The following is a 15,836-nucleotide window of genomic DNA, read 5'->3' on the forward strand; positions in this document are numbered from 1 at the left end:
GGAGCTAGGTCGCCCCCAGAAGCCGAACTAGCGCCGGCACGCTCTCAGGCCGCTCTATTTAGGCGCCCTGAGAGGCCGAACGGCTGGAGATGCCCTAATTACTTACATGAATTTGCCCAAACTTTTGCATTCTGCCACGAGCCGCGAGCACATTCTTTGCCCACCTACCACGCAAAGCGAAGCAGAGTGCACAAAGACGCTCTCCGGCCCAGCGGGCCCCACCTGTCAGCAGCATTCAACCCACCTGCCTCTGCCCGTCGCGGTCGCCGTTGGTTCCTCCGCCGCTCCCTTTATTTTTAAGCCCCGAGACAGAGAGAGATCGGAGTCGTCACACCGGAAAAGAAAAGGTAAACCGCCGCTAAACCCTAGCCGCCGGCGAGATCGGCCGACGCACCCAGTCCAGCCTCCTCTTCGTCAACCACCTCAGGTATGGACGGGTCGACCCCCTCTCCCCCCATCTCTCTGCTGTTCGTGCCGAGTCCCTCTGCAAGTAGTTTCGAACCTGCCGGAGCTGACGGCGACAGGTCGCGCGCGGATCGGATCCTATTGCGGCGGCGGTGGTAGTGCTAGTATTCAGTTCTTATTACAACCCCTGCCTGTTCTTGTTGGGTTTATCTATGTTCCAATCACTAACCAGAGCAGAGCAGGGCAGGGCAGGGGATTTTTCGCCGTTCCTAGTCGATTTTACCCTTAATGTCTTGGGGGTCCGCATCGCCGTATCCCTGCGTCTTCTTCTGATTGTTAGGCCGCCGAGGGCACCGGATCGATCAGGGCTTGATTAGTTACAGGCGGACCAGCCGGATCACTCGGCTATCGCACAGCACAACACAAGGATGCTGATACAAACTGTTTGGATTTCGTGCAGACATAGCATTAAGACGGTATGGCTTCACCGTTTGGGGCCGCCTCCTCGTGTGGCCTCAAGGCTGCCGCTCCTTCCGGATTCGTGACCAGGAAGCAGCTCTCCCTTGTTTCGCCCCCGCTGGTCTCGCTGCCCCAGAGGGTCAGGCCAGGGAGAAGGTGCAGTTTCCGAGTGAACGCTGCAAAGGAGCTGTATTTCAACAAGGATGGGTCGGCTATCAAGAAGCTGCAAGTGAGTCTAATCGCCGTACCATCGTTCATATGCCGCTGCGTCCTTTCAGTTTGTGATGCTTACTTGCTGACTTCTTTTGCTCCTGTGATCAGACTGGAGTCAATAAGCTTGCTGATCTGGTTGGAGTTACTCTTGGCCCAAAAGGACGCAATGTCGTCCTTGAGAGCAAGTATGGGTCACCTAGAATTGTCAATGATGGCGTTACGGTGGCAAAAGAGGTACTGTTCTGTCAGAAGATTTAGCACGTCATTTCCTACCCTGAGGACCGTCAACTTTACTCATGAGATGATTGGCTTCTGGATCAGGTTGAGCTGGAGGACCCTGTCGAAAATATTGGAGCTAAATTGGTCAGGCAAGCTGCTGCTAAGACCAATGATTTGGCTGGTGATGGGACAACCACTTCTGTCATCCTTGCTCAAGGGATGATTGCCGAGGGTGTTAAGGTACAACAATATGAAACCATGGGTCTTGCTACAGTTTATAGCATTAGTGCTCTCATTTAGTTCTGGACATAATCTTCAGTTTGTTTAATTACTTTCTGCAGATTGTAGCTGCCGGTGCTAATCCAGTACAGATCGCCCGTGGTATTGAGAAAACAACCAAAGCACTTGTCAGTGAACTTCGAAAGATGTCCAAGGAGGTTAGATCTTACTGCTCTATTATTCCGTTCTGGAAATACATACATTCTAAATTCAGTATTATGCCCCTCTGGCCTGCCATTCCGCAATCACAAATAGTAAACCAATCTTGTAATTCAATATTAGCATGCATCTGATTCTGGTGACTTTTGCTCACTATGCTACTTATAAATGAGATGGCTGATTCACTTCTAAATAGCTACTTTCTTAATACAGATAAATGTGGACTAAGCTTGTCTATGTGTTTAAATGTATAAATCAATTAGATGAATAAGTTAGAGCAATTGGTGTTCAATATGACATCACCATGTTTGCAGAGTGTGCTAGTGAAACTGTGCCGCAACCCGCTAGCAGCACATCCCAGTTTCTCTCAAATATACATGCTCTGTTCTGTATCAACATTTCTATATTTTTCATCAATTCTTCTGAAAGGTATATGGTGTGCAGTCTACCATATCTCTTTTCTAGCTGTTGTTTTGAACGCCCGATGATCATATATACTAGTTATTTTCAGAAGCACTACTTGCCATTGGGATCATATATACTGATTTTCAATTCCAGTACTCTCTATTCCAAATATTCAAAGTTTGAACATATTGAATTGCACTCCGTACTGCAGGTTGAAGATAGCGAACTTGCTGATGTTGCTGCAGTAAGCGCTGGAAATAACTACGAAATTGGTAACATGATAGCTGATGCTATGAGCAAGGTTGGGCGTCAGGGGGTGGTTACACTTGAAGAAGGCAAGAGTGCTGAAAACAACCTCTATGTGGTCGAAGGGATGCAATTCGACCGCGGCTATATTTCTCCTTACTTTGTAACTGACAGTGAAAAAATGTCAGTTGAGTATGAGAATTGCAAGGTCTGATTCTCTAGCTTTTTGCCAACTTGTCTACTTAAATTTCAGTAATCAACATCTCCATGAGTCCTATGCTATTGAGCTGATGTTTTTTTCCCATTGCCCAGCTGCTTCTTGTGGACAAGAAAATTAACAATGCCCGAGATCTCATCACTCTTCTGGAGGACGCTATTAAGGGTGGATATCCAATTCTAATAATCGCAGAGGATATTGAGCAGGAAGCTCTTGCAACTCTTGTGGTCAATAGGCTTAGAGGTGCACTGAAGATTGCTGCTATTAAAGCCCCTGGTTTTGGAGAGCGCAAGAGTCAATACCTGGATGATATCGCTACTCTGACAGGAGGTAAATTTAATCTTTGGTGCAATATGATGTGTCCCATTGTTATATTGGTTCACCTATAAATGCCATTATTCGCCCAGGCACTGTCATCAGAGAAGAAATTGGACTGTCCCTGGACAAAGCAGACAAAGAAGTCCTTGGAAATGCCGCCAAGGTTGTAATTACTAAGGATTCGACGACAATTGTTGGAGATGGCACTACGCAGGAGGAAGTAACCAAAAGGGTTACACAAATCAGGAACCAAATTGAGGTCTCTATAGTTTAAACTTAAAATCCTCTCTTTCCAGTTTTCCATATCCTATTTAAAACTCTCTCTTTTTTCTCTCTTTTTGCTGCCTATTTTCCTGTCTACATAGCTTCAACAATTTGTCTTGTGCATGCCACTTTAAGGGTGGATGAATGCCTTAACTAATGTTTTTGTCCAACCTTTATCTTTGACTTTCAGGCTTCTGAACAGGAATATGAAAAAGAAAAGCTAAACGAGAGGATAGCTAAACTATCCGGTGGTGTTGCTGTGATTCAGGTACTTCTGTTGTTTCACGTTAAGCTGCCAACTGACGCAACAGGCCGCAATTGCAGAAAAGAACCTGGTAGTTCACTAGTCTGCATTAGCATGATATAACAGCTATAAATTTATACATCTTGATTTGTAGGTTGGAGCACAGACTGAAACTGAGCTAAAGGAAAAGAAATTGAGGGTTGAAGACGCACTGAATGCAACAAAGGTAATGCTTTCTCCTGGTGCAAATCTGATTGATCTTTGGGACTTGTGTATCTGTGTGATCTCATTCAGAGAGCCTTCTGGTGCACTGTAGTATTGTGTTGATTTTAATTTTACGCCAAACTTTATATGTAATAATTGCTTCTTAATTGACTGTATTCTTTTGTGGACAGGCGGCTGTCGAGGAAGGTATTGTTGTCGGTGGTGGCTGTACCCTTTTAAGGCTTGCCTCAAAAGTTGATGCCATTAAAGAAACCCTTGAGAATGATGAACAGAAGGTATGGAAAAGGCAAATGAGATGCTCTTTCTTGAAGTCTCATCATTTGAATGCTCTTTTTGGGTTCTGAGGTGCTGTTTTCCTTAATCAAAATGAACTAATTGTCTGTTTGCCTTTTCAAGGTCGGCGCTGAAATTGTTAGGAAATCCTTGAGTTATCCACTTAAACTGATTGCCAAAAACGCTGGTGTTAATGGCAGCGTGGTTACCGAAAAGGTTTGGATTCAGAATTCTTCTCTTAAATGAACCTGATACCCAGCAGCTCGTGCGTTTCTAATTTGAGCCTGCCTGCGTCCAGGTCCTTGTGAATGATAACTTCAGGTACGGTTACAATGCCGCTACAGGGAAGTATGAGGATTTGATGGCTGCTGGTATTATTGATCCCACCAAGGTACGAGCAAATTGTGTTGACACCTTTGTCTTGACTTTTTTCCCAAACTAAATCTTTCTTTGTAACAATTGTGTTATGCAAGTGAGCGAAAAGTATTTCAAACACCCCAAAAGTCTAGTACGTATTATATTTTGCTGGAAATGACTAGATTGAGTTTTCCTTATGTACGCCGTCAGCCTTATATGCAATCGTATTGAAACATTAACCATGATCACCCATAGACTAAAGAGATGACCAGTTTGAGGAGATCTTGTGCTGCTCTGTCCCTGGAATATTTGTCACCACCCTCCATTCTCTTAACGAGTAGTGGGCCCATAAGCTAACCTGATTTCTCACAAAATAGGTCGTGAGGTGCTGCTTGGAGCATGCCGCATCGGTGGCCAAGACTTTCATCACCTCAGACGCCGTCGTGGTCGACATCAAGGAATCTGAGCAGGCACCTGCTGCGAACCCAATGGCCGGTTCAGGTATGCAGAGACAACAAATTATGTGCTCGCGGTCAATACAATAGTTGTCATGCCTAACTTGTTTTGATACTGTCTTCAGGTTACGGGTTCTAAAATCTGTGAGAAGAGCCAGTAGCGCTGTTCTGGTGTCCCTTGGGCAGCATGCTGCGTCCGAGGTCATACTTTGAGAAAAGAAGTGTACCCCTATTGTGTCGCGGGTCGACGCCGGAAACTAAATTTCTGGTGCTATTGTCGCGAACCAAAAGTCGGAACGTGAGTCTTCTTCAAATTTTTATTACACTAGCAGTCTAGTCCTGAAAGAAAGTGAAGACTATTTATTTTGCGAGGAAGTGAACAGTGTATTTGTAGGCGTTCCCAGTCAATTAATTTATTGCTTAGGCTTGGGGTAGCTGGCTGTTGTTCCATATATATGGAACGATGATGCTCTTGTTTGGTCGCCAACATGCAAGGGCATGTCCAATGCCTGGGCACTTCCACGGGCGCTTAAGAAAATAGTAATCATGTAGCGGCGGCGTTTATACAGCACACTTTGGCTCCTAACGCGGAAGGAAAAAAAAGGACGCAAGGACGAATCCTTTGGCTGGGCTGGGAAAAGGAGAAAACAACAGGGAAATTGAGCGCTCTGATTTCAAATACTCCCTTATGGTAAAATAAAAAAAAGTAAAAAATCAAAATCAAACTTTGACAAATATCGTGTATGCTTGTAAAATTTCAACACAAAATGACATCCGTGGAAGGCGTGGTAAAAAACAAAATTCAGCACCACAAATTGTTTTCAAAACTAGCATTTTTGGAATGTCGGTTTTGCTCCAATAATGCCATTTTGTGCCGAAATTTTACAAGCATACAAAACATTTATCAAAGTTTACCAATTTCTTTAATTTTTTTTACTATTTTTTCGATTCTACTGTCGTAAAGGAGCATTTGAGCTCGGAGTAGAAACTCCATGTCAGCTACCCTCCACCTTAATTCAACCAAACATACGTAACGGCCGGGGATTTGACCCTAGCACCTGGGCTAAGCGACTGTGACTGCATTGGGCCTGTTGGGCTTGTCTGATGTGCGAGGCCTGGTTTGCTGTGTCGGGTGGTTCTCTTAGCCGAACAAATACGATGGGCCCCCATTGCCTCGAAAATAGTAATAAATCACCTCAACTTCGAGATAACTAGGAGACCCAATAGCGTCGCTTGACTCATTCCGCTCTATTTTCTACTGGAGCTTGCCTAGAAAAACCATCAGCTGCTTGCTAAAAATTCATACTTCGTTTAAAAAACAGAATTATACACAAAATCACGAATTAATAAATATGTTCACAAAATTAAACATGTTGATGATTTTTTAAATGCTTATGGATTTTAAAGAAGTTACATATTTCAAAAATGTTTTTGATTTTTTTTACAATGTCTATAACAAGTTAACTTGCACACATGCATGGGTGGCTGCTGTGGTAACGTACATACATGGCCATGTTTGAGTCCACTTAATTAGAAGTTGTTTTATAATATGGTGGAGTCAGACTAGAGACTTCATTGCTTTATACACGTAGGGAACGGATCCAGCTTAGAAAAAAATTACCAAGTGCCCAAATCACTGAAATTTAGAGTGATTCCATGGGAAAGGAGACACCGAGAGGAAGGACACTAGTGAAGTGGTTCCGGATCAAATTGTAATTTCCAGTTCAGCCAGAAGACCCAACCATTCACTTGAAATTCAATCAAATAATTGGAAATTTAAAAATATTTTGATTTTGTATTTCTTTTTGTGCTACTAAAATGGCTGAAACATTTTGACCAAAAGATAAATACTCCGATATCTACTGAGATCATTGAGATTCGGTTTATTCAACGACATCTCACTAAAAGTGAAAACCACGGGTATGTGTAGCACCACAAGTGTTGGTGCACCGAATACGTTCCCTGTGTAGTGTAGTGGAGTTCGACTAGAAGTTAGGCTAGTGCAGGGTTTGTCTTTATGCACACTGCATGACAGGCTGCTAAGTGAGCAACTTGACCATGTAAGGCTAGTCATAGTGGAAAGTAATTTGGACTAGTGTCATGCATATAGATGGTTGTATTTATTAGCTTGTAGACTCATAACACATTTATGAGTCTATGTTACTCCCATCATCATCTATTTCCTCATTTAGTAATATGCCTAGTTGGCATTATATTGCATGAGGATACATGTTAGTACTACCTACTCCCAGTCTAACCAAGAACAAGGAACATTGATATCGCAGGTAGTTTACCGAAGCAATTAAATGCACGGATGAATTAGCCGTGCATGAGGAGGAGGAGTACCTACTACTCTCTTCGTTTCTAAATATAAATCTTTCTAGAGATTTCAGTATAAACTACATACGAATATATATAGATATATTTAGAATATAAGCTTATTTATTTTGCTCCACGTGTAGTTTATTTATGAATCTCTAAAAAGACTTATATTTAGGAACGAAAATAGTTGATTTTTGATTTTGTAGCAAGTGAATATACAAATAGCAGAACGATAAGTAGATATACATGAAAATAAGTTGATTCTGAGTTGCACGCGCGCACATGTCGGATCTTGTCTCATCAGAGGGGCAGTTGGAATCTAGTCCCTCCGTTCCTAAATACTTGTTTTTCTAGGCATTTAAACAAGTGACTACATACGGAGCAAAATGAGTGAATCTATACTCTAAAATATGTCTACATACATCCGTATGTAGTAGTCGTTTGAAATGTCTAGAAAGACAAATATTTAGGAACAGAGGGAGTAGTAGATAGTCTGTACCGGTTGACTGAACCCATTAGGGCATGTACAATGGTGGCATATGGATATATATGCTTCATGATAAAAAGTAATTTGAGACATCTATATTAATTTATCTCTCTTCAATGCAAGCTATCACTAGTGAGCCTTATTAAGAAATAAAAAATAAAGACTCTAATACACATGCATCTCTACTTTTCACTCCAATCTTTTCAGCTTTTGTCACCGGACCACACTTTTTCTTTTCAAGCACCCGCCTCTTGTAGAGGATCCCGCTTCCTTATCCGAACCTGCTTTACGTCATATCCGATCCTACATGGCATGCGAGGCATCATCTTGAGACTATGCATTTAAGAGCAACTCCAATAGGGCGACCCATTTCGTCTGTGGCCGTCCGTTTGGGTCGGCACAGATAGAAAATGCGGCCCAACGTGTCGACCCAAACGGACGCGCGTCCGTTTTTCGTCCGCGGGCGACCCATTCTCGACCCATTTTTTAGTCTGATTTGCGTCGGCGCGGACACGCGACGGACGCGTGCTTGCTCGCCTACTCCTGTCCCCGGGCCCGCTCGTCTGTGGCACATTGGCCTTCCCTTCCCCAGCCAACAAGCAACCCTCGCCCCGCCTCCTCCGTCACCGACGCCGCCGCCCATTTTGCCGGCGACTCTTCCAGCTGCCGCCGCCTCCACATCCGCCCAGCAACGCCGCCCCTGCCCCCAGTCGCCCGCTGCCGCCGGGGAGCAAGCTGGTTCCTCGCCGCTGTTTCCCCCATGCCCAGCCGCCCCGCGACCAAAAAGACGCCTCGCCGCCCCAGCCACAGACGACCGACACGCTCGTCGGACGCCGTCACCCTCGTCGGACGCCGGCCGGGCAGCTAGCTGGTCTGTGGGCACCGCGTCTCCCCTCGCTGGCCGTCTCCTTCTTCGACGCCCGCAAGCTATTCGACAATTTGCCAAGGTACGAAAATGGACTCCGCCGACGAGTTCTTTTTCCACAATTTCCTTTGCGACTCCGACGATTCGTCCGATAACGAGGAGGAGATATTGGCTGCTATGTTGGTCCATCACCACCTCAACAACCAGCGTTCGTTGTTTCGTGGCTCCATTCCGGGCCACCTTCCGGCGTTGAATCGTAACCGGGAGAGCGGGCATTTCCTTCTCTGGAAGGACTACTTTGATACAACAAACCCATTGTTCAAACATCACAAATTCCGCCGCCGGTTCCGTATGAGTAGGCATGTTTTCAACCGTATTAGAGAGGGAGTGGTCGGCTATGATTACTTCGAGTGCAAAGAGGATGCCGTCGGCAAGATTGGTTTCTCCTCTTATCAGAAATGCACTGCCGCCATCCGAATGCTTGCATACGGAGTGCCCGGTGATCTCATTGACGAGTACGTCCGTATGAGCGAGTCTACATGCCTAGAGTCCCTGTATAAGTTTTTGCAAGGCTGTGATTGCTGTGTTTGGCCCCGAGTACTTGAGAGAGCCGACAGCTGAAGATACAGCCCGTTTGTTGGCGATGAATGCTAGCAGGGGCTTTCCGGGGATGCTTGGCAGCATAGACTGCATGCACTGGGAGTGGAAGAACCGCCCTTCTGCTTGGCAAGGGCAGTATAAGGGACATGTCAGGGCTTGCACTGTCATACTAGAGGTCGTGGCGTCTCAAGATCTCTGGATCTGGCACTCTTTCTTTGGCATGGCTGGATCACACAATGATATCAACGTGCTTCAGCGCTCGCCGGTGTTTGCTAGGCTTGCCGAAGGCGTCTCGGCCCCCTCCAACGCCGGCGCCCCGGCCCCCTCCACAGGCGTCTCGACCGGCCCCTTCTACCGGCGGGCCTCCAGCTCCATGAGCTCTGCCACACCGACATCGACAGGTACAAAACATCTCGGTGAACTCCTCCTCGTACATATACAATCGACGATATAGTGTAATTGATACAAATTCATTGCTTCTGCTATGCTCGTTCTCGCGGTTTGTTGGCCGGTGATGGAGATCATAGATTTTATTGGTTGAACGCGCCAGGTGTATTTGCTCGTGGTTTGTTGTCTTCTTTTACAGGGAATGGAGATGAGTGCCAAGGTTTCGATGAAATGTTGATTCATTTCTGTTTTGTCGAATTTCCGGCACTCAATATGTCCCATTTTTAGCAACGCTCATTTATTGTTTGTAATAATTTCCATATTTACATATGTGCTTTAATGACACAATAATTTACTCTCTTATTTGAAAAGAGGGCAAATGCCATTTTAAACGTACAATTTTTTTTAAGACAATAGAACGCAGATGCCCACATACACGCACATACAACCTACCCTTATGAAAGCACGCACACCCTATCCCTATGAGGACCTCCGAGATACTGCGCCGGCACAATATCTTGATATTGACGAAATCACCATTATAGACGTCTTCATAGTCGACGGGCTCCCACTGAACGAACATCGTGGGAAAGGCTGAAATAAATTCATAAAAATGCGAACACCAATGCTAAGTCTAGCTTGAACCCTGGTGGGTTGGTTCAACAACATGGTACCTAACCATCTTACCTCTTAAGAGGTAAGACTAATATTAGCTGCTAGATTAACAAAAATAGACGGCTCATATCATTTGGGACCATCTTAAAAGAAAGCGTTAAACAAAACATCAATAGTTGTTTGTAATACAAATGAATAAATGTTTTAGAGTGCTATAGACTAGCCCGTGCGAATGTAAAATGTATAGTCACGACTAGTAAAATTGAATTACAAATGTCTTTTATGCGTGCTAAATTGACTGACCAACATTGGTTATATGTATATGTGTTGTGTTCGATACAAGTGGATCCACTCGGCGAGCTAGCAGAGGAGGAGCGGCACTGACGATCGACTACGGTTACCTGGAGCGGCATCTGCGAAGATCGGTGGGCATGACGGTGCTGTTGCCGGGGAAGAAGAAGTGTAGACGGCACGAGATGCGCGTCCAAAAGTGAGCCTTGAGGAAGATGCCCACTTTCCAGCGCGCCCGTGCCTTGCCCCGCAGGTCGAACGGCACCATGCCGGCGTTGAGCGACTCGTCCATGGACCGCATCCCAGCTGGGTCCAGTCTCCGTCCCGTCGACACCACGTTGTACTGCAGTGCGAGGGAGCTCTCCGCCGCCACGACGAAAGGTGCTGGCGTCCGCAGGAGAGCCACGTCGACTCCGTGGAATTGCAGGGCGAGGTCGACATGGGAGAAAGTGGCATCCGCCTTGGAGTTGTTGTTCTCGGCCAGGATGGTGATAGGCAGCTGAAGGTACTGGATGGTGCCGTCCTGCTGGGCGTACCGTAGCGCCCCCAGCTGCGCATCGGAGACCACCAGGTATGGCATCTTGGGCATGTTGACGAGGTACACGGCGAGCAGCGTGACACCGATCACGATCATGGCCACGGCGAGCACCGTGCACAGGATCACCATCGCCCACCTGGAGCTCTCGTGATGTGATTTCCGATCCCTCCACCAGGTCCTCCAGCTGCAGGTGGCCGCCTCCACCACGGCTGGCGGCCTCTTGATGCCCTGCTGATCTCTTGCTACCTTCGCCTGCTCGACGTCCTGAGAGGCTGGCGGCGGCACCTTGGCGGGGTCCTTCTCATGATCTCCGGCCTGCTTCCGGGACATGTCCGTGAACTGCGTCACGTAGAGCTTGTGGCCCATGACGGGGCCTGTCTCCGTGACGCGCTGGCGGCCATGCAACATCATCATCGACAGCAGGCAGGCGCGGAGAGCCTTCAACCCAATTCCCGAGCTGATCAACTCGATGAGCTTATCCAGCTGGGCCCTGAGGATGTCAATCATGGAGTTGGACTGCTCAAGTTGAAGGTTGTTCCTGGCTTCCACCAGCTTGGTATTGGCTCCTTGGAGGCCCACGCTGTCTGCCAGTGTAATCGCCTGCCGTAAGTCCTCTATGTAGATTTGACGGACTTGCTCAGTGAGCACGGCCTCCGAAATTGGAGACGAAGGGTCAGCTGATCCGGTGCGGCGTATAGTGACCCTAAATTCATGGGAGACGAAGGGTTTTCCGTTGATACTGCACATGTGTGAATGTATTAGTAGACAAACTAATGGAGACATGTACACCCCTTGGTCCCAAAATAAGTGACTCAACTTTGCACTAGTTTTCAGTAATAGATAGTATATGTATTATATACCTATATGTGCAACTGGCGATGATGACCGTCACGTTCTTACTCCTGTGGACGGTAGGGAGGAGGACATCGATCATAATGTTGCGTAGTTCTGCAGCGAAGAGATCGCCAAAGCTGACGGTTACCGAGCCGGTGTTGGTGTCCTTGGTCTGCTGGTAGAGACCGGCGTTCACCTTCTCTATCGTGGAGTCGCCTGGCTTTGGGGACACGGTGAGCTTCAGGTCCTGGACGACAATGCTGAGAAGGCCACCCAGGATCTGCGAGAACGGCTCGCTCATACTCTCCCCGTCCTCGACGAAGTTGAACGTTCCTCCTTTGCTCTTCATTGCGATCTCCCCCAGCACCTTCCATCAAATATACGTGCGGACTAAATTCTATTATATTATGCTAAAGTGTGTATATGACACGTTCACCGGAAAATAAGATAGTCTAGAAGATCTCACCAAAAGTAAAACATTTGACCATCAAATCTCAGTATTTCTTGTTGATTCTATATATGAGTACCCACATCTCCGTAATTATCATTGGAACCACTTTTGTATGAACATACTGGTTTGTATATATGTGGTTGAATTTAATTTACTGAAACTTTGACTACTGATATCTTCTTTATATTTAGATGGGATACGCACAAATAATATTTGTAGATTTTTCTCACATGACAACTTAGCAATAATATTAACTAAGCAAATGAAAAATGAAAAAAAATTGTGTTTAAAGTGGCCTTTTAAGGCTATATATATTGATGTCTAAATCCACAAGTTCTAGGTTTAAAGTGGCCTTTTAAGGTTACATATATTGATGTCTAAATCCACAAGTTCTAGATAACTATGAGTCCCAGCACGGCTCATTATGCTGATCTCAGCCATCGACTTGTTGGGTTTCATAAACAGGTTTGACGCGCTTCAATTTTATTCGTAGGATTCAAACTGGTCTTATTGTGATTTAAACTTTCAATTTTGTGTAAGAATATATCCAATAGCCAGAGGAAACCGAAGGAGTAATATATATTAATGCGATTCTAAAAAAATGAGCCTTTTTTTATTCATAGGATTTTTTTTTCAGGATTGCACAAAAATTTGTCTGTAGTGTAAAGAAATCCTGAGGAAAAAACCCTATAGAATTCAATCATACAAATAAAAAAACTTACATATGATTTTCTTTTTATAGATTCCAATACTCTCAAATTTCTATGAAAATCCCCGCAAAAGGAAATTATATGGAAATCCTTTGAATCAAAGAGGCCCTTAGAGACGACGTGTCCCGTGCAATGCGCGGGACACAGTGCTTGTTAATTCTATACCTATTATTAAAAGGAGGTGATATTCCTGGTTTCGTCCCACTCCGTTTGGTCCCACTTCAATTAATTTCACATACGCTATTTTGTTTAGTTAGTTGCCACCCGTTCTGGCCCAACGGAGGAAGCCCACTTGTCGGTGCACTATGGCCCAGGTCCGAAGAGCTGGCAAAAAATAAAATTGCCCATGGAAGGGTTCGATCTCATAACCTGCCAACCGGCCACGCACCCATCTAGCGATATGAGAGGATTTCTGTTCTCCTGTTGCAAAGCACGGGCCTTTTTGCTAGTAATTACTAACAAATCAATCAATCAATCAATTGAGGGAGGGAGGATCAAGTATGTTCATGTACCTTGTGGTTGGAGTCTGCACCAAAACCAAACGTGTAGACCGCCACATCGCTGACATCAACGGTCCTAGCATCGCCTTTGTTCTGGTCCCCATCGGACAACACAAAGATGCTGGCAACGCGGCCGCGGGCGATACGGCGGCCGTCGAGGATTTGGTGGCCAGTCTTGAGGCCGGCTTCCATGTTGGTCATGTTGATGACTCCCAGGCCGTCGACGAGATCCTCTAGGTGTGCCTTTGAAGCCTGGGTCATAGATCGAAGATGGCACAGCCTCTGAGCGTCGTCGGAGAAGGTGACGATGGAGAGACGGTCGTTGGGGCTGAGCTTCCTGATGACGAACTGCATGGCGGTCTTCATCCTGCCGAGCCTGTTCGCACCCGTCATGCTGTAGCTGATGTCGAGGACAGCCACGAGGTCCAACCCGGAGCGTTCGCTGGTGGAAGATGCGCCGATGAGCTCCAGCAGCACCTGCTGCTTGTGCTCCTGCAGTGGCGCCCTGTTCGTTGCTGTGTGAGGCACCAGCCATACGTTTTGGGCCGTGTCCCGCTGAAGGGTCCCTGCGTCAGTCAGGAAGACGATCGATTGGCAGATTTTGTCAGTGAATGAAATGATGCTTTTATTTATGCTTCCCATAAAAAACTGAATGGAATAAAATCACCTGGTGTATAATATGCATAAGGGACGTTCTGGTCTTCATCGTCAAAATGGAAGGACATCCCGGGCGAGAGATAGCCCCTACTTGGCTACTTGCTAGCCAGCTGATGTGTAGTAGCTAATTTAATAATGCCAATTTGATATCGTGTTAATATATATAGGAGAGGATGGAGTGGCATCAAGGGAACGGAGGTTTCGGAGGGAAGTAAGGGAGAGGATGCCAATGTAGGAGCAGGAGTTTGGTATCTTCTTTGCTCTCCATCACAACTTCCTTTTCGGACTTTGCGAACCAACCCGTGGTTGAATGATTAGAGGGATTGTAGTATCCCCGTCTCATCAGGGTTCAAATCCTAATGCTCGCATTTATTTCTGAATTTATTTCAGAATTTTCGACGATGCACATTCAGTGGGTGGAGACGTTCCCATCGACGACGAGGTGCATACGGTGATTTTGTAAATTCCAAGATGATTTGCTGGCTTAGTCTTTCGGAGGTGCTCATACGGGTAGGGTGTGTGTGTGTTCATAGGGATGAGTATATGCGTGCGTATATGAGCGCTTGTGTCTGTACTGATGTTCAAAAAAAGGAAAGGATGAGTATTATCAAAGCATGTGCTGGTTGTGTCGGAGAATTCTCATCGGATTTTCAGTGCACTGACGAAATAATTAATTGTACATACTGAAACGATACCCCATAACTATGTACAGTACGTTCCGAAAAAACTATGTACAGTACCTTTTGCTCTGCTATTAGTAAAGACTAGTAGTAGGTCCATACGCTGCTACGGGCTACAATGCATATACAAATGAATTTAAACAAATAACTAAGATCATTTTCAAGGTCGAAGTTCATTTCTCCCTTGTATGTTTAGGCGTGTTTGGACATCAACCACTACTGCAGGAATGACAAGCAGCAGCGGACGCAAAATGGCTAGCAGTGGCGGGCAGGCTCCCAGGGCCGCCCACCACCGACCTCCCGCCACTCCTATAACCCCATCAGTGGCGGGTGCCCGCCCGCCACCGGTAGATAGTCTGCAGTGGTGGGCACAGAGACTTGCCCGCCAGTGCTTTACTTTGAAGTAGTGGCGGGCGTATTTCTGCGCCTGCCACTGATTATTAGTCAAATAAATTAAAAAGTTTCACAACAGCGGCACCATTTATGCTGTCATGGTTGCGTTTTTCATACAACACATATCAGAATACATTAATAAGAATAAATGATGACAACATGTTGGTGCATACATAGCTCTAGTTGTTTTCAATCATAACTACAAATGGCCCAACTAATTATTCATAGCTAGGTAGAACAAGACTGACGATACAAACATCCATCAGTTCATTAATCCTGATAATGACAAAGGATTGGACTAGGACCTACTCCTCTCTTTTTGAATAAATTAAAAAAAATAAGAATGCCCCTGCATCCCCAAGGTGGACCAGAGAGATCCACTGGTCTCCAATTTCTGGTTTGCACTCATTCAATATTTGCCGCCATTCAAGAATTTTGAGGCGTCCATCTCGTGGGTTTGCAGTCGAGTAGGTGCCATTGAAATTGGTCTTTTGATGGCAAATAATTGTCATCTCACTTGTCGCATTCATCGCTGCAGGCACAACAACTCTTTGAAGCTTTTGTTGAAGAACAACATAATAACACAGTAATTAAGCATTGTAGTTTATTTAAGATGGACTAGTGGCTTACACAGCTTGTGGACTAGTGGTACGTATAGTGTAGTATTGGGACCAGCTCCGTAAGTGCCCTTAAACGACTCAACATCATTAAAAAGAACACAAGATAATTCTCCTCCTCCCAAGTAAGCTCGGGTCCGGCAGTGTAATA

At 45.6% G+C, this 15,836-nt stretch overlaps 2 protein-coding genes across 2 annotated transcripts; one reads left to right on the top strand and one right to left on the bottom strand.

The window, feature by feature from the left end:
• Positions 1–261: 261 nt before the first annotated feature.
• LOC119319182 (ruBisCO large subunit-binding protein subunit beta, chloroplastic-like) lies at positions 262–5,172 on the top strand. The gene is made up of 15 exons (XM_037593665.1): positions 262–427; positions 866–1,093; positions 1,186–1,311; positions 1,399–1,536; positions 1,638–1,733; positions 2,351–2,593; positions 2,698–2,932; positions 3,010–3,179; positions 3,375–3,452; positions 3,583–3,654; positions 3,824–3,928; positions 4,050–4,142; positions 4,225–4,317; positions 4,661–4,784; positions 4,864–5,172. Exons 2-15 carry the CDS (start codon positions 884–886, stop codon positions 4,875–4,877), a joined length of 1,797 nt encoding a protein of 598 aa, XP_037449562.1. The 5' UTR covers positions 262–427; positions 866–883; the 3' UTR covers positions 4,878–5,172.
• A 4,621-nt stretch (positions 5,173–9,793) lies between these two features.
• On the bottom strand, positions 9,794–14,087 carry LOC119319180 (probable E3 ubiquitin-protein ligase WAVH2). The gene is made up of 4 exons (XM_037593664.1): positions 14,006–14,087; positions 13,351–13,904; positions 11,704–12,044; positions 9,794–11,582 (listed from the first exon to the last, which is right to left on the bottom strand). The coding sequence occupies exons 1-4, from the start codon at positions 14,061–14,063 to the stop codon at positions 10,412–10,414; spliced, it is 2,124 nt and encodes a 707-aa protein (XP_037449561.1). The 5' UTR covers positions 14,064–14,087; the 3' UTR covers positions 9,794–10,411.
• Between the last annotated feature and the right edge of the window lie 1,749 nt (positions 14,088–15,836).

Source organism: Triticum dicoccoides, chromosome 6A (assembly GCF_002162155.2).
Source record: "Triticum dicoccoides isolate Atlit2015 ecotype Zavitan chromosome 6A, WEW_v2.0, whole genome shotgun sequence".
NCBI classification, from domain to species: domain Eukaryota; kingdom Viridiplantae; phylum Streptophyta; class Magnoliopsida; order Poales; family Poaceae; genus Triticum; species Triticum dicoccoides.

What these genes read in the sequence shown, in the direction of transcription:
- LOC119319182 (XM_037593665.1), top strand. Translation starts at nt 884, where the DNA reads ATGGCTTCACCGTTTGGGGCCGCCTCCTCGTGTGGCCTCAAGGCTGCC. An exon ending in TTCGAAAGATGTCCAAGGAG is followed by an intron (nt 1,734 to 2,350) that starts GTTAGATCTTAC and finishes TCCGTACTGCAG; the next exon opens with GTTGAAGATAGCGAACTTGC. An exon ending in GCAGCGTGGTTACCGAAAAG is followed by an intron (nt 4,143 to 4,224) that starts GTTTGGATTCAG and finishes GCCTGCGTCCAG; the next exon opens with GTCCTTGTGAATGATAACTT.
- LOC119319180 (XM_037593664.1), bottom strand. Translation starts at nt 14,063, where the DNA reads ATGTCCTTCCATTTTGACGATGAAGACCAGAACGTCCCTTATGCATAT. An exon ending in TTATGCATATTATACACCAG is followed by an intron (nt 13,905 to 14,005) that starts GTGATTTTATTC and finishes TGACTGACGCAG; the next exon opens with GGACCCTTCAGCGGGACACG. An exon ending in ATCGCCAGTTGCACATATAG is followed by an intron (nt 11,583 to 11,703) that starts GTATATAATACA and finishes ACACATGTGCAG; the next exon opens with TATCAACGGAAAACCCTTCG.